Raw genomic sequence first — 23,951 nt, 5'->3', positions numbered from 1 at the left:
AACCTTTCTTTGGTAAAGTACCTGTTCTATTGATCATGCCAGAAAAAGTTTAGTAGGTGTTTTTAGATTAGTGTACAGTTTTTTTTTTTTTCCCCAACTATCTGCTTCCAGGAGGTTAAGTTGAAAAGTCTAGTTATTTCAAAAGGGCTACTTGTCCTTATCTCAATTCCACTCAAGTGTAGTCAACAAAAGAAAGAGTGATTTAGGTAGTTTTAACTTTTTGAAAACTGAATGAGTTTTAGACGAACCACCAAAATGCATTCAAAGTAGTAATGGTTGTTTTTCTAACTTTATTTTTATATTGCTCCATGGTTCTTTGTAACTAAGTCCTTAAAGTTAGAATGTTTTTAATCAGTGAGAAACGTATGCAACAAGTGCTTTAAAGAGGCTGACAGTAAGATGAAATTGGCATTTAATGACAGCAAAGAGAGTGATTTGGTAATCAAGAAGTACAACTATTCAAACAGGTATAGGATCTTTTGCTAAAAAAAAAAAAATCAAATGTCAGTTATGTTTTGTTATTTGCCACTACATAGGCTTTCCCTACCATCCTTCTACAATACCAAGAACTCACTGAAAAAGCTTCATTAATTCAGAAGGATCAATTGAAAGTGTACTTCTAATAATGTAAATTCAAATTCTCTTTTAAATACAGATTCCTCTGGATTTTTTTCTAATGAATAAGGAAATGGTTTTTGGTCAAGATATCTTTCTCAGTTGAAAATTTGTTGTTTTAAGTACAGTTATGTGTCTTAAATTTGTTAATTTCATTATAAAAAGAGAAGCATAGACAATCTACAATTTTAGGAGACACCCCAAAAGGAAAAAGCTTTGATCTATCTTCTGAATTACAGTGTCTTGGTTTATTGTGTTTTACTGCTTTTTGAAAAGTACATCACACAAACAAAAGATTCCCTTAACAAGACTTTTAGACTTTTAATTCTTCCTCATTTAGCTTGGAACATCAGCAATTAAAAGTATGAAAACCCAATCTAGATATGATGCAGTTTATGCTGTAGAAGCATACTTTCATAATTTTGAACTTAACTATAGATGCTTTTACTATTGTGATAGTATTTAGCCACTTTGTGATTACCTAGAGGTGAGAGGTATGACTGGGAGAGGGCACAAGGGAATCTTCTGGGGCACCAATGCCGTCTGTCTTAGTCTGGGTGGTGGTAACACGAGTGTAGGCATACATAAAATTTCACCTAGCTGTACACTTAAGATTTATGCCCGTTGTAGCATATCTTATATCTAAAATGGTAAAAAAAAAAGGTAAAAAAAAAATGAGTATTTGGCTACTTTATGAAATGCCTAATATTTTTACAGTGAATTATTAATAAGATTTTATAAGTCCAAATGTATAGGGGAAAAACAAATTATCTGATGATCATGGCATAAGAATTGCTAATCTCTTTCAGGTAAATTATATCTGAAGCTAGAGTAAAACAAATGAGAGGTCTCTGGTATTCTATCAGAAATGGTGTCAGGAAGAACACAATGTATCGATTTAACTACAAAGGACAGAAGTGTTAAAACAGAAGCTTAAACAACAACTAGAAGATGAGAACATCATCAAATAAGTGACATGACTAGGGCATGATTATGTGATTTATGATTACCCATGCTTTTTACTTTTGCTTTTTACTGTTTCGGTTTTGTCATTATATTGCTTGGACTTCCAAAGGGTGGGGAAGGAAAGGAATTCAAGTTAAATTAGTTTTGTTTCTTATTTCCAACTGTTGTTTTCAGTGTGGTAAAAAGCTGAAGTTATGACTGTAATTTTAAAATTATGCATTCTACTTCCCCATCTATTATGGGAGAAAAGAGTTGGTTTACACAGGGAATATAAACAATCTGCCTCAAATGTTTTTTTTTTTTTTTTTTTTTTTTTACTTTTGCACAGAACTATGTTAATTCTCATCACCTCCAAAAGCCTTTGAGAGGATTAGCTGCATAGACCAATATTGTTCTATATTAGTCAGTATTAAGCATATGATGTCACCTTGTTTCCACCCCTCCTCAAGCTTTTTTTTTTTTTTTTTGTGGGGGAGGGGAAGGGAGAGTTTTTGGGCAATTCTCAAAATTCTGTGGCTTAAATTCCACTAGCTGACACACATAATTGACAACCTTCCACTCTCAAACCTGTTTGAAATGGGTCAAATACCTAAGCGCTGCAGAACAATGCAATCCAACCAGCAATTCCCCATAAAAGAGAAAGGGGGTGTGATTAGGTTCCAGCTATTAAGTTATTGCAAAAACAGTTTAGTGGTTTGTTTCCGCAACAGTCATAGGTTAAGCTCGTATTTTCTACCTTAATTAGCTCTAAATAAACCACTAGGCTAGAAGAGGTAGGATATATAGCCAAAGCATGGAGCAAGTGGGGCCAACATTAAGAGCGTTACGGAGGTCTTTATACCGACCCTCGGCATCGGTTATCGATCATTAACCCTGCTGGGGAACTTATCGAACGGAATTTGTGTGAGGCTTATCGAGCCACAGGAAAGGAGATGCAGGAGGGAATATAAGCTTCTAATAAAAGAAACGCAGCAACAATAGCAGAGGAACAGCTCTGCCTGGTGACGTAATGGCTGGCAGCAGTCCAGCTTCAGCAGAGCTGCTGCTACCTCAGCATCCAACCTCTCTCAACACAGTCCAGCTTTGGCGGAGCCACCGGGGCCGCTACTTCTTGCGATGCCACTTTGTTGGTGCCACCAACACCTTACCTCGGAGGGCCAAAACACCGAACAAAGGGTTGTCCTGTTTCAAGTTGTCGGAACCCACACTCTCACTCACTCAACCCCGCCAGCCTCTGAGAAACCGAGTCAATCCGCTTCTTAAGTTTAGGGCGAGAACGCTGGCGCACACTCCAGGCGTGCCTCAGTTTCCCCAAGCTGCTCTCGGGTCCGCCTCTCACTGTCCGATCCCCCCTCCCCCCCGGCCCTCAGCCCGAGTTGATCGTAGCGGCCCCGCTCACCCGCCCGGCCCCGCATGCCCGTCCTCCCGCCTTACCTCCGCCAGGTAGAGGTTGAGGAGACAGAGCGTGGAGAACTGGAGACAGGAGGGTAAGCAGTAGAGCAGCCAGTGGGGGAAGAAGTGCAGGTGAGCGGGCGGCCGGAGCAGGGGCAGGGAGCCGCTGAGCGAGAAGGCGGCGGAGAAGAGGGTGGTCCTGAGCGCTGCCCACAGGAGACAGAGGAAGAGGCAGAGGCTCTGGTAACTCAGCCGCCGCTCCCGATAGAGGAGCAGCCGCCACAGCTGCAGGTAGGCAAAGGCGAAGAGCGCGGCGTAGAGCAGGGCGTGCAGGATGCTCAGCGCCAACTGCACCGAGCCCGGCACCGCGGCGCCTGAGGCGGCAGCGACGGCGCCTCCGCCTCCGGGCGTCGAGGGCTCGCGGCCGGCCGCCGGACCCGGCACAGGCACCCTCATGAGGGGACTGGGGAGCGGGCGAGAGAGCGCGGGAAGGAAGAGGCCGGACTCGGAGCCGCCGTCGAGGGGGAGAAGGATTTCCCCCTTACCCCCCACCCACCCCAACCTCCAACCCCAGGAAGCGCCGTGACAGGACCCGGAGCCCCGCGCAGAGCAGCCGCGGTTTTCCGGACCCCGCCTCCTCTCCCCGCCCGCCCCCCCCCTCCGGGGGTCTCGGCTCCTCCTGCTGCGGCTCCGCTCGGTAGCTGCAAAAAACAACTCTCGGCTGGAGACAATCAGCTGAGAAACCCGAGCATTTGAGGCGCTCGCTCCGCACCGTGGGCTCGCGCCGATTGGCCCAGGTGGGCACGCCCCCTGCGCGCTGCACTCGGAAGGCCACGGGCCACAGGACCCGTCGCTCGAAGGCTCTGAGATCTGATTGGATACCCACTTTCCTCGCCTTCTCCCTCCCCTCCACTCCCCACCCACACTGCCGATTGGCCCGGCAACTACACGGCCAGCTCGCGCCGGCGGGAGGACTTGGTAGTCGCCTGTCACCTGGGGCGGCTTTCGCTCCGCCCCCTGCGCTTCCCATTGGTTGGAGAGGCCGCACGTAGGGAGCACGAGGAGAGGGAGGAGCCTTGGGGGTTGTTTTTTTTTTTTGTTTTTTTTGTTTTTTGTTTTTTTTGCTTTGCAGGTCGACCCCTCCGTGCGGTGGTGGCAGTAAGTGTGAAGGGTTTGAGTGCTGCGCTCTATCTAGTAGGTGGGCACATCGGTTAGCCGCTGCCCGCCAGAGGGGCACGGCGCCGCCTTCTGCCTTTTCTTCACGTGGCGGCAACTGTTGGCTGCGGGAACAGTCCGGGTCCTTCCGGGTAGGTCTGGCCCGCAGGTCTCCGCAGGTAAGTGGCAGCGCTGGTCCCTCAATCGAGGGGCTGTGGTTTCCGCCAGCACGGATGGGCCGCACCATCGAGTTCTGGAGTTTGGCTTAGAAGGGATCGCCCGGATCCTTCTGAGGGCCGCTTTGCTTTCTTCTTTTTTCCCCCTGCATAAGCGGCGAGAAAAACATGACCCCTTTGTGGGGAGAAAGGATGGAATGAGAAGGGTGAAATGAAGCTTGAAGCAAAAAATTTCCTCGGAAAATGTCTCTTAAAGGAAGAGGGGTATTAGGATGAGATGGAGGTCCAAGCGACAAGTGAGTAGGGGGAATGTGGGTCTTTGAAAGTTACAATTTGGAAAGATGCTCTGGGCATAAGTTTAGAGAAAAAAGGCAGAAAGAGAACTGTAAGTCGTTGATGAACGTACTGTCTAGGAAGAAGTAGAATGGTTTGTACTCCTTAAATTCCACACGTATTCCTTCAGACCTCAGTCCTGTTTTCGGTGGACGGTGGCGCTACTCTTGGGCCTCAGACAGGTACAAAACAAATGCTGTGTTATTACTGCAAATAAGTGAGGGAACTTCCAACCTGTATTGGACTGACATGACATTGCTGACTTTTTTTTCTTTCTTTCTTGTGTTTGGTAGTAAAATGAGCAAAGTGACACAAAATGATGTATTTTCCTTAGAATGGGCACATCACAGATTCAGTATCCCTGTGAAAGACACTGCTACATGTACTGGTTCCACCAACTCTGCCTGCCCTAACTCACCATACTTTGTCCTAATGTTTTGTGCAAGAGGAGTGTTGCTACCTTCTTTCCAAGCTAAGTGATCTTCAGGGAACTTTAAAGTCCGTTTTGTACTACAGATTCTGGGACAGTGGTTCACCCAGGCGCCAGATACTGGTGTGTTTTGGATTCTTCATAGGACAGACTGTGATAGACGTTTAGGCCTGGCACAGTTATGTGGATCCCTCAGATGCAGCGGAGCAGTCAGCTGAGCAGGCTGTTCATTGCAGCCTAGAGTAGTGTACAACTTGTTGAAAGAAATTAATAGGTCTAATCCAACATCCACACTTTAGAGAAGGATCTCATGTTTATTGGAATTTACAAGATACTTCCGAGAATGTGGTTAGGGCACTTACTCAGTTCTTTTTGAATTGCGACAGAGTGCTTATGGCAGCAGTGAGTTAAAGTGAGTTAAGCAGTTATGTGTGTAAGTGCGTAAATTAAGCATGAATTCAGAGTTTGGTGATTTTAGGCACTCATCACAATCAGGGGAACCTCTTATTCCCTGACATGCCTTTTTTTTTTGTATCTTCCATAATGATGGGGTACCTGTTTCAGTTCACGAATAGACTTTCACCATGAAAGTCTGTTTCTTTTATATTTTCTACTCAGAGTCATAGTAAACATCAGGATAATACCCATACTAGTTTTACTATGAAATAGTTTTGTGAATTTTTTTATCCCAGAGCAAGTCCAGATAGCTGTCTCTTTTCTCCTTCCTTTTTTAGGGGTGCATGATGGGCATGCAGTTGGGGCAGATAGAGGATTTTGCCCCAGCTGCCGTGAAGGGGCTGTGAAGTGGAGAGATGTTGAGTCTTTTTTTTGTCCTGCACCGAGTCTTAGCTGATAAACTGTGCTGAGAGCTAATCAACATTTTATTTGAGGCTGGTTCAGTGAGCAGGTTGTCTCTAGTAGCAGCATTAAATTGTTAAGCTAATTTTTGCCAGAATGTTCTTACAGGAAGTTGTAAGCATTATATGCTCCATTTGTTGCACAATAAAAAATGTGTCTTTTCCCAGAGAATGATGCCCACAGATTTTGGTATGATTTGTTTAATGTTTACAGTTGTTAATTTCCTCTTTTTCTTGCGTGGGAAACCATTAGTTTTATTGTTAATCATAAGGGAAATTTGAGTCTATAAAGGGGAAACTAACCAAAGTCTTCTAGAAAAACTTGCTGCTTGATATTCTAAAATATGAAAGTGTTCAAATGCACAATGGTTGAATATTGTTCTAGAAGGGTACATTATTCTAGCACAGTGGTCTTCAAACATTTAAAAGCAGAACTTTTTTTCTAGTATTATTATAAATAGGACCCAATCCCAAAGTGGGAAGAGTCACTCACCAGCTGCTCCAGCTGTGGAACACATGAAGGCAGATCCTTCCTCCTGCCCTCCCTGCAAGGAGATGAGTTTTCCTGTTGAAATTTTTCCTCCTCATTGCCCCCTGGGGGCTCTCTCAGTATTCAGGTGCTGAACAAAATTTTGATGCATTTTATTTGCAAGCTTTAGCTCTTTTTGTACTACAGTCTCATTGTTCCATGCTTACAGTGTTTGTCACCCTTTTGTATTTGACCTTAATTGTCACACATTTTTTCCAACTTTAAATGACTTGTGCAGGCATACGTGTTTAGAGTTTAGGGATGAGGCAAAACTTACATCTTGCATACCAACTCTGATTAGTGCTGACAGGAACATTATCCTGATGAATTGAGGGGACCCTCCAGGCTCTAAGGGTAGGAGTCTGCATGTAGTTGGGAGATGTGTGTACTATTGGCAAATATTTGCCTATGACTTCCGCCTTCTTTTAGTATTGACACCTGTTGTGGTTATAGTCCATTGCATTTGAAAGAGTCCTCTTCTCTTTTAGAATCTTCCCTATAGTGAAATTGGGTCAATTTCCTGTGAATTTTTTTTTTCTTCAACATTTATTTATTATTGAGAGACAGACACAGAGCGTGAGCAGGGGAGGGGTAAGGAGAAGGGGAGACACAGAATCTGAAGCAGGCTCCAGGCTCTAGGCTCTGAGCTGTCAGTGCAGAGCCCGATGCAGGGCTCCAACTCACAAACTGTGAGATCGTGACCTGAGCCAAAGTCAGTCGCTTAACCAACTGAGCCACCCACGCGCCCCAATTTCCTGTGAATTCTTTCACATTTTCTGCTTTAAAAATCTAGTATATGTATTTATGTTCAAGTCACTCTCCCCTTAGCTATTATTAAAACCGATAAGGCTAGGCTGGGTTATACTGTAATAACAACCCCCAAACTAAAGTGGTTTAAAGCAAGTGTTTAATTTCTGCTCTCTCTGGGTTATCTGGGAGCTTTGCCTTATGTTGTCCTCTTTCTGAGACTTGGTTCAGCAGAGAAGGCCTCATTTTTTTTTCATTTTTAAAAATTTTTTATTCATTTTTGAGAGAGAGCACAAGCTGGGTTGGGGTGGGGGGGGGGGAGGGAGGGAGACGGAGAATCTGAAGCAGGCTCCAGGCTCTGAGCTGTCAGCACAGAGCTCGAAGTGGGGCCCGAACCCATGAACTATGAGATCATGACCTGAGCCGAAGTCGGATGCTTAATCGACTGAGCCACCCAGGTGCCTGAGAAGGCCTCATTCTGAGTGTTATCATTCATTACAGCAGAAGAAAAGTGAGTTGTGATTCATGAAACGTATATATTGACTCTTTCTTTAAAATTTTTTTAATGTTTATTTCCTAAGAGAAAGAGAGAGACAGAGCATGAGCGGGGGAGGGGCAGAGAGAGAGAGGGAGACATGGAATGGGAAGCAGGCTCCAGGCTCTGAGGTGTCAGCACAGAGCCCGACGTGGGGCTCGAACTCATAAACCATGAGATCATGACCTGGCAGAAGTTGAATGCTTAACTGACTGAGCCACCCAGACCCCCACCCCCCCGCCCGTATATATTGACTCTTTTTTTTTTTTAATTTTTAATGTTTATTTATTTATTTATTTATTTTTTTTTTGAGGGAGGGAGAGAGAGAGCATGAGCAGTGAAGGGCAGATAGAGAGGGAGACACAGAATCCTAAGCAGGCTCCAGGCCTCTGAGCTGTCAGCACATAGCCTGACACGGGGCTTGAACTTTTGAACCACAAGTTCATGACCTGAGCCAAAGTTGGATGCTCTACCAACTGAGCTACTCAGGCACCCCTATATTGACTCTTAAAAGCTCCCAGAAGTTACATATGTCACTGTACATTTCATTGGCCAAATCAAGTCACTTCCTATTTCAAGGAAGTGGAGAAGTACAATTTTAACATGTGTAGAGAACTAGAAACATTTGAACAATCCACCATTTTTGTCAACAGATATTCTCCTTCTTACATGTAATTCATCTTTGGCCCTTCCCAATGGATATAGCCCTCAAATCCCATTCAATCACTGTACCAAGCTCAACAGTCCAGGATCTCTAAGTAATGCCCAGTAGTGTTAATGTCTTAGGACATTATAAGTTACCTGTTTCCCACCTCCACTTGGATACATAGGATAGTGTAGGGACAAATAACTATAATACATGTGCCAATTTGGAGAGGGGAAGAATGGAAGATATACACCAGACTTTAGACTGTAGCAACTTTGAAATATCACTGGGCAGTTATTGTTAGGGCTTTTGTTCTGTTCACTGGTTTCTCTAGGTCAGTGCTTCTCAAACTATCTGCTAAGAATGACCAGTTTTTTAAAATTCCAATTTACTTTGAATTTTTGTTAAATACAATAAAAATGAATTATAAGAAAAATAAAATGAAAACACCTAGCACATGACAAGCCTGTTAAAAATTTTTTAGATTCATAAAACACAAAACTACTGTGTAAAAAGGACTATAAAAACTTTTTGACATTTGTTCTCAATTTCTTTGTTTATCTCATTATTGTAGACCAGTATCGAATAGTTCACATTCTGGCATATGCCCTGGGGCATAGTTCTCCATGGTCCTTGGCTTTACTCTGCAAGAGGTCTTTCCGTCTTTATTATCTTTGGCCACATCTGAAGTTGGCTTTGGATAGTATGGCCCCTTTCCATGGCTGAGCAGCTTGTCAGCTTGCTCTCTGACAGAAGGGTGGGGGCTAAAGGACTGTGTAAGTATTAACCAGCTAGTCTCTTGGATGGCAGTGGTTCTTTGACTACCTTTCTTTGAATATCTTATTAAACATAACCAACAGCAACTATCACACAGTGTTCATCTTCTGACTACCAGCCTCCTCTCTTAGGGCCATAAAGAGGTTCATTAGCCACACAAGCCTGGGTACATGCTCATTATAAATTCATTAAGTATGTGTCACCTCCAAATTATTATAGTGACCGTTTCAGCAAATGTTTTGTCACTCCTTACTGTGGATTGCCAAGCTCCAGTCTCTGATGAAAGTTTCCTTGATTAGATCCTGAACAGTCCTTGCTTCTTGGCCTCTAAGCCAATGTTTTGGGGTTCTTGTTAAGGTAGCACCTCATTCTAGTTTGTATAATAGTGAAGATAAACTAGATTATGCTGTAGTGATGACCCCTCAAATCTCAGTAGTTTAAGGCAATAAGGTTGATTACCTCCTATGTCACATGCTAATTACAAATCAGTGAGGGTTCTCTGTTGTGCTCATTCTGGGACTCATGCTGAGGAACAGCCACAAATTGAGCATTTTTAATGACTGTGACAGAAGAAAATAAATCCTGCCCTATCACACACTGGCTATTAAATTGTTGCCTGAAAGAAACATGAGCTTTTGCTTACATTTATTAGCCAGATTAAGTCACACAATGGGCACAGCTAACTCACTACAGGTGGGAGGTGCAGGAAGCTAAGTGTAATCTCAACTTCTACAGAACTGGAACTATTTACCCCATACCAATGAACTACTACACCAAGGTACCAATGTCACATTTCTCAAGGTATTCATCTCTTTATTGATATTTAGATTTTGAATCATTAAGTATTGTTTTCTATTCTACTTTCTACCTACTGGAGGGAAAAAGTCACCGAGTACCTTTTGTATCTTTGCTTTTACTCTGTTCTTGCTGGTCTTCTCATTCCCCACCCTTTCCCATCAAAATTTCTCTTTTTAATTTAAAGATATTTTTATGTGGAGAACATGTCTCTGGGCAAATGCATTTTATTTTCCATGCATGTGAAATGAACAGTCTTCTGTGGCCCCACAAGGATAGGTTGGATTAATATGAGTAGAAGCTATGGAAAATTTGATTACATACAAGTAACAACTTTAATTCTTATTTTATTTTATTCCAGTGTAGTTAACATACAGCATTGTATTAATTTCAGGTGTACAGTGTAGCAATTCAACAATTCCATATGTTACTCAGTGCTCATCCAGATAAGTGTATCCTTAATCCCTTTCACCTGTTTCATCCCCCGCCACCCTCCCCTCTGGTAACTCTTTGTTCCCTGTAGTTAAGAGTCTGTTTTTTGATTTGTCTCTCTTTTTTTCTTTGTTGTTTTGTTTTATTTCTCAAATTCTGCATGTGAGTGAAATCATATGGTATTTGTTTTTCTCCTACTTCTTTGCTTAGTATTATACCCTCTAGATCCATCCATGTTGTTGCAAATAGCAAAATTTCATTGTTTATTTTGGCTGAATAATATTCTATTATGTGGGTGTATGTATGTATATATATGTATGTATGTACATACTTACATATGCATACCACATTTTCTTTACTCATTTACCTATGGATGGACACTTGGGCTTCTTCCATAATTTGACTATTGCGAGTAATGCTGCAGTAAACATAGAAGTGCATATATCTTTTTATATTAGTGTTTTCATATTCTTTGGGTAAATACCCAGTAGTGCAATTACTGGATCATAGGGTAGTTCTATTTTAAATTTTTTGAGGAACTTCCATACTGTCTTCCACAGTAGCTGCACCAGTTTGCATTCCCACCAACAGTACATGAGGGTTCCTTTTTCTCCACATCCTTGCCCGTAGTTGTTGTTTTTTGAGCTTTGATTTTAGCCATTCTGACAGGTTCGAGGTGACATCTCATTGTGGTTTTGATTTGCATTGGCCTGATGATGAGTGATGTTGAGCGTATTTTCATGTGTCTGTTGGCCATCTGTGTACCATCTTTGGAGAAATGTCTGTTCATGTCTTCTGCTCGTTTTTAAATTGGATTACTTGGGGTTTTTGTTTTTTTGTTTTGTTGGTTTTTTTTTGGTTTTTGTTTTTTGGTTTTTTTTGGTGTTGAATTATGTAAGTTCTTTATATATATTTTGGATACTAACCCTTTCTTGGATATGTTATTTGCAAATCTTCTCCCATTCAGTAGATTGTCTTTTAGTTTTGATAGCTGTCTCCTTTGCTGTGCAGAGCTTTTTATTTTGATATAGTCCAAATACAATGACTTTAACTTTTCAATCAAAATGAAAAGGTATTTAAAGAGTCAGATGGTTTTATATAAGACTTTAAAAGTCCCCTTGGTGTCTTCCGCCTCCAATTTCTTATTCCTTAGGGGGAATTATTTCAATTGTTCCCTATTTCTTTTGGCATTCATCTTCCTATTTCCAATAAACTTGGCTTTTGGTCTTGTGAAAGTGAAGATTTAGCTCTTTTATTTCTTTTCCCACACTAATTGTATGTTCCCTTACTTTCTGTCTCCCCATCCTCTGAACTGTGGTTGTCATAGATTTGGTTAAATCATTATTCAGTGCTTATTTTATTAAGACCACATAAATTATATTTCTGGTGGATCTCTGCAATATTCTCTGCTTTAAGTAATTACTTAAATAATCAAATTTATCAAAGATGGAAAAATTGCAAAGGTTACAGTTACTAATGAATTCCTATCCCTGAAAATATGTATGTCAGAATAATCACCAACATCTCTAATTGACCAAATGCGTAGTACTTCAACATCTATAATTTCATTTGTCCAATGAAATAGATGTGGGAAAGTATTCTAGCACTGAATGTGCAGTTAGACCTTTTACTGCTGCAAAATTCATTCTAGGGGAAAAAATAATGTGTTAACCCTACTGTCCAATTTAGTGTTAAAATAACTGAATTATAACCACAAGTCCAGGAAAAATTATATTTATACTTGACTCGTTCAAATGTACTTTTACTTAAAAGGTTCATTTTTAATTAGGTTTTGGTTATTTCATATAGTAAATACATTATATAGTTATTCCCTTAGCCTCAGGATGCATGCATTTCCCTTCCCCCCAATAAAGAAAATATTGAATGACCTATTTTAAACCATCCTCATTAATATAAAGTGGCTTTAAAATACACTGGTTTAAAATGGCTAAAATGTGTAATCAATGTTAATGCCAAGGATACTCCCTAATTATATCATTAAAATTACTTTTTTATATGCCTCTCACTCACAGTCCTCACTCATTCTACTTGAATTTTTGAACTCTTGGCTCATTATTAAATATTGATGACAAATTTGTTCACTGATATAAATTAGCTCTAATGAAAAGAATGTTAAGAAGTAATTAGTAATTAGCTCCTTTTTTAGGAATACCTGCTTTTAAAGGAGAGGTATTATATGCTTACTGATCGTATTGAAAGAGCAGATTAAGTATCTAGTACAATTTTCCCTAAATTTTCATTCTTTTATTATTTTATTTCTTACAGAAAGTCTACCCCTCTCATTGTGAGTAATTTTTTGCTATTTTTTTCTGTCTCTTGTTTTGAGATAGTGATCTTTTGTTTGAAAGGTAGGGGTTCTATTTGAAATTAAAAAAAGTTAAAAATCTCACCTATACCTGTGGGTATGTCTCTCCCTTCTGGAAGTATGATATTTTTATATTATATTAATTTTCCTAAACTGTCTTCTTTTAGAACTTAGATACTATAGATCATCAGTGGAAAACTTCCTGAAAGAAGAAATTGTTGGAGAGAAATATGAAAGTGGCAAAATGGGAGACAAAGAATTGACAACAGATGTAGAGGACAGCATGGAAGTAAGTGCAGCTTGGAAGAAGAGAGGAGAGTATTGAAACAAGTCTGAGTTCAGAAGGTAGAGTTGAATTAAAACTTGGGTTGAAAAAGATACTTAAATGTCTAAGTTGTATAAGTAAGTCTAAGTCGTATACTTAAAAAAGTGTATTTATGGGGCACCTGGGTGGGTCAGTCAGTTAAGCATCTGACTTCAGCTCAGGTCATGTGAGTTCAAGCCCCGTGTTGGGCTCTGTACTGATGGCTCAAGCCTAAAGCCTGCTTTAGATTCTATGTCTCTCTTGCTCTCTTTCTCTCTGCCCCTCCCCCACTTGTGCGCGCATGCTCTCTCTCTCTCTCTCTCTCTCTCAAATAAACATTAAAAAATTATAAACAAATAAAATGAAAACTATATTTAGAAGGAACATTATTAGTTTTTTTAATATGAAATTTATTGTCAAATTGGTTTCCAAGTTTTTTTTTTAATTTTTATTTACTTTTGAGAGAGAGAGAACATGCATGCATGCATAACAGGGGAGGGGAAGAGAGAGAGGGAGACAGAGGTTTCGAAGCAGGCTCTGTACTGATAGCTGCTAGCCCCATGTGGGGTTCCAACTCATGAACTGCAGGATCGTGACCTGAGCCGAAGTTGGTCGCTCAACCAACTGAGCCACCCAGGTGCCCCTTAAATAGTTTTAATAGCTATCTTCCAGGAAATTTAAAGTAAAAAGAATGTAAACATAATAGATGTAGGTTTTGGATGCCTCACTGCCATGGTAATGGTATGAAATAACTATTTGAGTATTCATTGTAAATCAACTTTGGGTAGAGAAAGATAAAATGACCAATTTAAAACAAGGAGTGGATAAGGTTTGAGACTTAGTTTTAGAACCCTTAAAAATGACAATTAGCTTAACATACTCTAGTAAAGATCTATTAAACATAAAATATTTCATATTGTATTTTCTGGATATCTTTGATATCTTTTGCAAGTATCCAGAATCAATCGTATTATCAAATCAATGTCATTATAGATATCCCTCTCAAATGTTTACTGGAAGGAAATAGGAAAGTATTAACAAAATCAAATACGTAAGTAATGTCTTACATTATTCTTCTTGCAGATTTTACTTCATTCATTTGTTTAACAAATTTATTCAGCAAAACTTTGTTGAATACCTACCGTTGCTAGGTATTGTCCTAGGCAACAGAACACAGCAGTGAACAAAACAGACAAAAATCTCCTGCCCATGTACAACTACAGCTGATGATGTCTTCCAGTTTCAATATATATAGAGTTGGCATCTCTTTTGTCATGATGTGCATTTTTTATAAGTCAGCAGTAGACTCTCTATCAGAACTGAGCCCTCAGAAATACTTCAGTACATTGCAACCGGGAAAAGCCTCCTTAGCTTATTTTTGTCAAGCCGGTAAGTATTTTTTATATTCTGACGTGATTTTTGTGATGTTTCTCTTGCTATTTAATCAGTAGTATTGCTGGGATACTGTCAAGATTAGTATTATGTGCTATAAAGCTGTTACTAAAATATATATGCCTGAGTTTAAATCATGATTGTGCCAGTTGACCTTCTGTGTGATTTTGGTTAAATCACTTAGCCTCTCTGTGTTTTTGTTGTCATCCATAATGAGGAAATAATACTTTATAAATTTGTTGTGAGGATTAAATGACTTTATTCATGTGACTTAGTCTTTAGTAAATACTAGATAAGAATTAGCTATTAGTAGAGTAACACCTGAATTTCATCCAGTCCTTTAAAAAAATTTTTTTATAACGTTTATTTATTTTTGAGAGAGAGAGAGAGAGAGGGAATGTGAGTGGGGGAGGGGCAGAGCAGAGAGAGAGGGAGACACAGAATCTGAAGCAGGGTCCAGGCTCTGAGCTATCAGCACAGAGCCTGTTGTGGGGCTCAAACCCATGAACCGCAAGATCATGACCTAAGCTGAAGTCCGATGCCTAACCAACTGAGCCACCCAGGCGCCCCTCATCTAGTCATTTCTGAAAGTATACTTCTTGATATTTTTAGCAAGTGGACATGTTTAAAGTATTTTAAAACTTTAAGTGAAGAATTAGTAATGCTTTTATTTAATACTCTGCTTTAGTATACCATTAATTACACTGATTAACCAATGTAAGTATTGAACATAACTAAAAATGTAATGGTCTCATTTAAGTCTTTATGCCTTAAAAAATACTATTCCTGGAATTAGTAAGTGAAATTAATCCATGTTTCTGTTGGTTCTTATAATTGTGATTTGAAAATGGTATTTTAAAATCATTTTGAAAGTTTTGTGCATGTATACATGTGTGTTGTGTATATGGAAACTTGGAAAAATAATGCCGAATGTTAGCTTTGAATTAAACATTTATTTATTCTTATTTTAGAAATTTTTAAAATTCACTTACAAAATTAAAATCATCATAAAAACATTAGAAATAAGAATAATGAGGCAATAAGAAGTAAGGGTATAAAATTATATAACCAGGTATGTTTACTTGATTATTGGTTGTATTGTATATACTTGTTGGGCAAACCAATCCATTTCTTTTTCAGTTTGCAGCTTTGGGCCTTAATTTTAAAAATTCATCTTTCCTAAGGAGCGAGCCATAAAACATTCATAAAACATTTCTTATTTTAGATTCGCCAAGAACTTCCATATTTCTTGAAGAACTGAATGAGGCTGTTAAACCTCTCCAGGACTTTGGAATTTCAGTTGCAAAGGTAGAAAGATATTTTTTTGTTACTAAATTATTAGTGACAAACATTTTATAATTATATGACTTAATGCTGAGTATCTAAAAATACTTACGTTTCAGATCTTTTTCCAAACTGGAAAAATATTTTTTTTCTACCTTTTTTTCATAAGAAAAAACAGAAGCACAGAAGATACTTCCAGATTATGGTGTAAATTAGTACATGTAGATAAAGAAAAAAGCTGTTCAGAATTTTTTGTTAGCTTAGAACTTAATTTGTTTTATAAACTGTTTCAGTTTTTAATGCTATACTTAGGCTTTTTTGCTTTGTTTTGCCTGACAAATATAGTAGATCTCCACATTCAACTATTTATTCAATTTCTATTAGCACAAACTGAAGTATCAAAATTGAGGTAATTGAAGTATTTTTTTGTTTTCTGTTCTTCTAAGTCTTTATAATTGCTTATGTTGCAGTTTTTCCTTTATTTTTAGGACAAAGTCAAAACAGCCTAACTTGAAATGACGTATTTAATTTTTTTCTCAAAAAATGTTCGAACTTGCCATGGAGTATTATGGAAAATTTCCACATGCATCATGGATTAGATAGCTACATGAGCTTTTCATTTACTTTAATCTTAGAATTTGTACCTCAGAAAATTGAATGATTAATAACCCAGTGATTATTAAATTCTGTCAGATTAGTGTCTGCCTGACTTTCTGTGTACATTTATTCTTTCTTAGTTCATTAGCCTTCTGCTTCTGAGAGATGGCTGCTGACCCACTTGGTCCCTGCAGCTAGAGTTCCCAGGGCAGGAAGCATAGAAAGGTTAACTAACCTTGCCTATTAAAGGGAAACTCTTCCCTCTATCCACAGAACACTTCTGACATCAAATGTGTGAGTTTTCTACACCAGTCACTTATGATACTGACCACCCATGTAACCCAGATCTCACAGGTTAAGGGCTTAGTCCTATAAGATTGCCCTCTACTTCAGATGCCAATCATAGGGAGTAGATTCTTAGGTTGCCTACAACTTCTGTCTGACTTGGCTATAAACTGGGAGCTCTCAAAACCCCCTCCTTGCTTGTTCAATAATTTGCTGTAATGGCTCTCAGGACTCAAGAAAACACTTTGTGTACTATTACTGGTTTATTATGTGTGATAGAACTCAGGAACAGCCAAATGTAAGAGATGCATATGGCAAGGTCTGGAAGCCTTGAGCACAGGAGCTTCTGTCCTCTTGTAGTATGGGGTGTTTCACCTTCCCATTACTTAGATGTGTTCACCAGCCTGGAAGCTTTCAAGCCCTGTTATTTAGGGTTTTTATGGTGATTCCATTATGTGGGCACGATTGAGTAAATCATTGGCCACTGGTGATTGGCTTCATCTCTAGCGCAGAGGATGGGAGATGGGGCAGAAAGTTCAATCTTCTAATCATGCCTTTGTCTTTTTAGTGAGCAGCCCCCATCTTGAAGCTATCTAGGGCCCCCCAGTGATCAGTGTTTTAGCATGCAAAAAGATACTCTAGGAGTTTCCAAGGGTCTTAGAAGCTCTTCTATAAGGAACTGGGGTTAAAGACCAAGTGTTAGAACAAAGGATACTCCTAGCCCTCCTGTCACTCAGGAAATAACAAGGGTTTTAGGAATGTGTGAGGAACCAGGGGAAAAGACCAATTCTATATTTCTATGTCACTGCTAAACATTTAAAAAAAAGTCTTTTCTTAATTCAGTATATAACTGGGTTAACTTTGAACAGCTGATTACACTCTAGAATGATAATGGTGCTCATCTTTGAGGAGCTTTTAATAAAATTCTAGACTAAAGTTTAGAGATGAAATACTAAGTTTGTATGACATTCAAAAGGGATAATCATACTATTTATTTAGTAACTAGTAACTGTATATCTGGTAACTAAAATAGAATATTAAAGTTCATGCCTAGAGTGTTGCCTTTATGAACTAACAAAAACGTAAAGTCTTGATTTTACAGTTGAGGATGCTAAGCTGTGTGGAAACAAGACTGGTGAATAAGGCAGACAAATATTAAGTACCTAGCTCACTCTCTGCGCATAATAAATATTTGGTAAATGTTTATGACATTGAAATGAGCTGCTTCATTTAGTTTTTTAGATAGATATGTGATAAAGACCCAGTTTATTTCTTTGGAGAGTTTAGATCCTAAATAGGGGAGATAAAACACAAATCACTTCAATAACTAGCAGAACATAATTGTTGTAATATGAGATACAGATAAAATGCCACTGAGGTTTAAAGAAGGGAAGCTCATATCTGATGGTCATGGCAGAAGGTCACGTATGGTATTTGGAAAGACTTTACAAAAAGTAGCATTTTGAGATTGTCTTGAAAAGTTAAGATTTCAGGAGGCAGAGGTAGATGAAGAAAACACTAAAATATAAATGTACTAAATGTTCCAGTTAAGACAAAGATTGCCAAGCTGAGTGCAATAACCAAACCCAAATGTATGCTATTTAGAAATGCATCTTAAAATAAAGCCAGTCTTCAGATATCTTCAAAGTATTGAAGGAAGGAAAAAGATGTATCGTTAAGTGATGACCAAAAGGAGGCTGGTTTAGTTATCTTACTATATCAAAGTAGACTTTAAAACAAAAAACCTTTGAATCATCTTTGACTTTTTGTCATAACCAACCCATCAATAAACCTTTAGGTTCTACTATCAAAACTTCCCAAATCTTAGCACTTCCTGCACCTCCACTTTGACCCCTGTTGTCAAAGACCTTCATGACTTCTCATCTGGGAAACTATCATAGCCTTCTAATAATTGGCCTTTCTCTTTTCACTCTTGTCCTACTAAATTCTTCTCTATGCATAAGTCAAATGTGTCAGGTCACATTGCTACCCCTCCAAAAGGCTTCCTGTTACAGTTAGGATAAACTTGAAACTCTTCACTCTTATGGACACTGGCTTCCTCTCATTTCTTTTCCTGCCTCTCCAACCTGCTCAGTTTGTTCCTGACACCTACAAGTCATCTTTTTGTTACCTGAACCTGCTTGATGTATTATTTCTACAAGGCCTTTGCAAGTATTTTCTCTTCTGTCAGAACTCCTCTTTTCAACATACTTATATAATAGTATGCATCACTACATTGCTTCAGTTCTTTGTGCAAAGGTCACCTCCCCTCCCCCCACCAAGCCTTCCTTGATTACCTGTATAAAATGTCCTGTTACATACTATCCCTTTACTGTTTTTTTAATTTGTGGGACTTAATGCTGCATATTAATTAGTTTTTAAAATTGTCTGTCCCTACTTTTAGAATGTAAGTTCTAAAGATAAAAATCTTTATTTGGAACTTAATTGTGCCCCCAGTGACTAGAAGAGTGACTAACATATGGTAGGTGTTCATATATATGTTAAACGGCTGAATGGAAAAAAAATCTATTATCCTAATGTTAACCATCCCCTATGCTCTGACTTAAAAAAATTTTTTTTTAGTGTTTATTTTTGAGAGAGAGAATGCAAACAGGGGAAGGGGCGGGGTGGGGAGGACAGAGGATCTGAAGCGGACTCTATGCTGACAACAGAGGGCCCAATGTGGGGCTCAAACTCACATACCACGAGATCCTGACCTGAGCTGAAGTTGGCCACTCAACTGATTGAGCCATCCAGGTACCCCTAAAGAATTCTTTAAAAAGTTACATATGCTAAAATTCACTCTTTTTGGTTATGGCAGTATTCCAACTTTTAATTCTAATTTCTCTATTCCTGGTATTTTTTTCTGAGTATCAGTTCTCCTTTTGTAGCTTTTGAAAACAAATGTAGCTTCCCTAGTTGTCATTCTGCTTCCTCAAACTCCATTAAAATTAAATTGAATGACACACATACAAAACAGCCAACCCATTTAAAAAACAAAACCAAAACTTACAAAATCTAAAATGAAATGACTGTTTTTCTTCTAACCTTAGTTTAGTGTAAATTTTGTTGGTGGCTACCCTTTGCCCCATCTAGAAACCTCTTCATTCTTTTTATCTCCTTCTTTTTTCCTTTATTCCCTACTGCATACACATGCTCAGTCTTCTCCCTAGTTTTACTTACTGTATTGGTGAGAAATCTCTCAAATCTCTTCTGTCCTTTTCTGCTTTACTTCAGATCTCATTCATCCTTGCCCTGTACTGACGTGATACTCATTTAACTTCCCTGCTTATCTTTGTGTTCCCTTGCCTTCCATTACATTCATGTTGCTGTTTCTGTTGCATCATCCTCAGCAAGGGTTTATCCTTTAAAGATGCTTCATGGTCCATAATTACTGCTGGCACTGTCTTGTCTGTTTTTTGTCAGGAAGAAGTGGGAAAAGTGTAAGTCAGCTCTCCTTTAAGAACCTTCTTTGATTCGACCCCAGTAACTTCTCCCTAACATTGTTTGGCCATCTATAGTTGTTGGGGAACCTGGAAAAGTCTTTCACTGGGGGCATTTGTGTTTAGGGAAGTTCTGTTAATAAAACAAAAGGGAAGGATGGATTTTGGATAAGAAACCAGCAGTGGGGCATCTGGGTGGCTCAGTCAGTTAAGCATTTGACTCTTGATTTCAGCTCAGGTCAAGATCTTGTGGTTCATGAGGTTGAGCCCCATGTTGGGCTCTACACTGACAGTGCGGGGTCTGCTTGGGATTGTCTCTCTCTCCCTGTCTCTCTCTGCCTCTCTCTCTCTCTCTCAAAATAAACAAATGTTTAAAAAGAAAGAAAAAAAAAATAGAAACCAGCAGTGTCTGCCGTACCTGTGTTCCAGCTGCTGAGATGCTTTCATGCTCTCAACTTACCACTTACTTCTGCTTCTTGGCTTTTGCTCATGATTTTTTGTCCTGCCTAAATGGTTTCTTTCCTTTTCTACCTGGTTACCTTGTACTTGTTCCATAAGATTGAATTAAATTTAAACTCTGAAGTATAATTAAATATAACTCTTAGGTATAGAAACAGTTTCTCTGAGGTAACCCACTTGAATAAATGAGCGATTATAGGATACAAATCAGAAAGAAAAGTAAAATAAAAAATGTGAGGGGATCCTGGGTGGCTCAGTTGGTTAAGCATCTGACTTCGGCTCAGGCCATGATTGCACAGTTCACAAGTTCAAGCCCTGCATTGGACTCTGTGCTGACAACTCAACGTCTGGAGCTTCCTTCAGAGTCTGTCTCCCGCTCTCTCTGCCCCTCCCCCACTCGTGCTCGCTCTCGCTCTCTCTCAAAAATAAACATTAAAAAAAAATTTTTTTAATTTGACCTGGAGACAGATTTTACTGTTTAATTTTCCTTCTTGTTTCCATAACCAAGAAACTTGACCTTTTGATATATACTCTAAACCTTAAATATAATCTTTTAAAGGTTAATTGTGTCAAAGAAGAAACATCAAGATACTGTGGAAAAGAAAAGGATTTGATGAAAGTGTATTTATTCAGGTAAACTGTTTTTGAGTGTGATAGCCAAATTAAAGCTATACTTCTAGAATATTAAAATATATAAAATATCACTAAGCCAGGATAAAGTTGTATGCATGGGGGATTATATGAAGTTTAGCAAAAGGTCTAAGTCCTAGATTTGTTATCTGAACTTTAGCTTCTTTAGCTATAAAATTAGTTAAAATAGGTATAACAGCTACCTCACAGACTTGTTTTGAATATTACATGAGAATTCTTATGTAAACTACTACTATAAGTGCCTGGAAAGTAAGCATTTAACAAAGTTAGTGTTTTGAGTAGATCTGTCAGGTCCATATTTGGGTGTGAAAGAAAGGTATTTTGAGACATCTGCCAATGTCCCAGTTACAGATTCCTCTCCACTTTGGTCTGCTAGTCTCTCTGAAGTTTCTCAAAATCTTTTTGTCAAACTCTTGGGATTTGGCCTAAGAAGTGAGGACAGATACTGTCTCCTCAGACCAATTGCTGAGGACACTTGTTTGTCTCTCCTATTTGTCTCCTTCCCAGCCCATTTAGGGAATCTGTGTGTATGTGACAAGGAGGTTGGTAGGAAGCTGTGTTGAGACTCATGTGTTTTCCTAGTTTTTTTGCCAAGTTCTGGGCCTACACTCTTCCAAGTCAACATATTTATTGAACGTATATTCAATAAATATTTGTGCATATTTTACCGTCAGCACGCTGATAGGTGAATGGGATAATGGATAACACCCAGGCTCTTAACATCAAAGAACTTACAACCTACTGTATTAGAAAGACAAGAAAAATGAGTTCCAGGGTAATATTTCTGTAATGCTTTTTTAAAATTTTTTTATAGGGGCAACATCTTACTGAGAGAATTCCCTACTGATACCTTGTTTGACGTGAATGCCATCATTGCTCATGTTCTCTTGTAAGTATAGGGGGTACTCATTCACTTATTGTTAACAATCTCTTGATTTCATTTTAGAAAACCACAACCCATTAAAATATTTTAGGGTTTTAACATTATATTCATAGGCATTAATTTCACACAAATTACTGGTCTGTCTTCCTACATAGAGGATCTAAAATTTCTTGACTGGCAAAGGATACAGATACATCTTTGTATAAAAGTAGAAGAGGGCACAGCAGGACCACATGGTCATAGTATTGCTTTTGCTTTTGAATGTACCTGTGAAGTAAGGATTTTACCAGGTAAGAAGTTTGTCTTTGCTGTTCTCACTAGGAGTTTTAAAATGTCTGGCATGCTTCTGACCCCAGCCTGATTTTTCTGGAGTCTGTAGCTCTGTGCCTGGTCAGTAGGTACAGAAACTGTGCAGATAGTCTCAACACACATTGTAGTGTTTACTGAGAGAGAGAGTGAATCTAAATTTAACTTCTATGGCATGGAGTCTTTAGACCTGGGGTTTAGGCCTATGTGGAGTCCATTTGTGCAGTCTCCTGAATGAAGTCTGATACTCTCTTTGGTGACAGCTGGAAACTACAACTTCATTAGGGACACAAGTTAACGTGGACTTTTCCAGTTTAATATTGAGCTTGGACTCTTCGCCACTAAGACCTTTGCTGACACTGAGTGTGTTTGTTTTCTGCTTGGCTCCCCTCTTTCTTCTCTCTGACTGGATTCCCATAAAAATTGGGTGAAAGTTAAACGACAAGACACAAAACTTAAAGGTGGAAGGTTGTGGTTATCACTTTGCAAATGGATACTTTTAAATGTTCCAGTACTAATTATATATTAATGAAAAGTTCTCAGAACTCACTGACAACCATGGAGTCTAAGGCCTGTAGACCAAGAAGCCAGTTGTAGAGGGTGAACAATGGCCTTTTGAAGAGGAATTCCTAAGAGCTGCTAGGCTGTGCAGAGACTTCCCCCCTAGAGAACGGTGTCTTCAGGGTGGGGGTCATAAAAAGCTTAGCAAAGTCCTAGTTTTAATAGATATGATGCTTGTTCTCAAGAAGCTCCCTAGTTTCTGCCATTTTTACAGTGGATACCTGATGACAATCTTTGACCCAGATATGAGAGGGTGAAGAGACAGAGAAAGAAGATTCTTTGAGGGTTAGGGAGGCAATACTAAGATTTAAGATTGTCTTTGACAAGTTTGATAGCAAATCCTGGAGCAGCAGGCCCATGTTGGACAACCTGCTGACAAAGTGGTTTTAAAACAATTGGGCCTTAGTGTGGAGAGGCTGTCGATGCTGGGAACTGGTTACCCCATGCCGCTTGTGTCATTCAATCCTGCTGTAGGAGTGTCCTATTCCTAGTGCTGTGCTAATGCTGATTCATAGAATACTAATTCCACAAATAGATGATTCCCCATGTTTCTGCTATGTACCTGATACTCAGTAGGCATTGGGGATACATAATAGAAAAATATATGACTTCTGTTCTCTAGGAATTTAGTGTTTTGTTAGATACATAAACAGAAAATATTATGTAGTAAGTAAAATAGAAGTTTGATGCATAAGGCTTAAGGATCCACAGCATAGAGAATGGTTACTTGTGTCTAGAATGAGGGTGGATATTTGTTAAGAAGGCTTCCTGATGGATGTAGCACTTGGGATGATTCTTAAAGGATAAGTGAAGGTTTGCTTGGTGAAGAAACAGAAGGTGGGGAGATCAGGGGACACTGTGAGCAAATGCATAGAGGTTAGAATAGTTTGGAGGGGGGCAGTTTTTACTGGAGTATGAAATGTGACGCAGGACATGAGAGCAGAAAAGTAGGTATGGGGTCAGATGAAGAGATATGTGTTTACCATGTAAAGAAGTTGTGGCTTTTGGGGTAGCCACTGAAGAGTTAGGAGTTCAGCTCCAGGCCAGAATCTTTGTGTCATCTATCAGGCCTGAC

General features: G+C 39.2%; 2 protein-coding genes across 7 annotated transcripts in view; one reads left to right on the top strand and one right to left on the bottom strand.

Moving 5' to 3' along the window:
- The window catches only part of GPR137C (G protein-coupled receptor 137C), a 65,142-nt gene extending 61,601 nt beyond the window's left edge, over nt 1–3,541 (bottom strand). The window contains exon 1 of one of the 2 annotated variants that reach the window (XM_019451804.2): nt 3,016–3,541. In XM_019451804.2, the coding sequence (XP_019307349.2) occupies nt 3,016–3,429 (414 nt within the window). In that variant the 5' untranslated portion in view covers nt 3,430–3,541. The remainder of the gene's footprint in view (nt 1–3,015) is intronic. The other variant, XM_019451803.2, reaches the window with a different exon arrangement.
- Nucleotides 3,542–4,081: 540 nt separating this feature from the next.
- Nucleotides 4,082–23,951, top strand: part of TXNDC16 (thioredoxin domain containing 16) — a 136,557-nt gene continuing 116,687 nt past the window's right edge. For 3 of the 5 annotated variants that reach the window (XM_019451808.2, XM_019451805.2, XM_019451809.2), the window contains exons 1-6: nt 4,082–4,307; nt 12,879–13,000; nt 14,099–14,404; nt 15,633–15,715; nt 21,035–21,108; nt 21,941–22,015. In XM_019451808.2, coding sequence (XP_019307353.1) covers nt 14,242–14,404; nt 15,633–15,715; nt 21,035–21,108; nt 21,941–22,015 — 395 coding nt within the window. In that variant the 5' untranslated portion in view covers nt 4,082–4,307; nt 12,879–13,000; nt 14,099–14,241. Of the gene's footprint in view, nt 4,308–12,878; nt 13,057–14,098; nt 14,405–15,632; nt 15,716–21,034; nt 21,109–21,940; nt 22,016–23,951 lie in introns of those variants that run through there. The other 2 variants (XM_019451807.2, XM_053889416.1) reach the window with 2 other exon arrangements.

This window comes from Panthera pardus, unplaced genomic scaffold, assembly GCF_024362965.1.
Source record: "Panthera pardus isolate Hobbes unplaced genomic scaffold, ASM2436296v1 HiC_scaffold_24, whole genome shotgun sequence".
Lineage (NCBI taxonomy): Eukaryota > Metazoa > Chordata > Mammalia > Carnivora > Felidae > Panthera > Panthera pardus.
The sequence above is the reverse complement of the archived record's forward strand: the minus strand, read 5'-3'. Positions and strand labels throughout refer to the sequence as shown.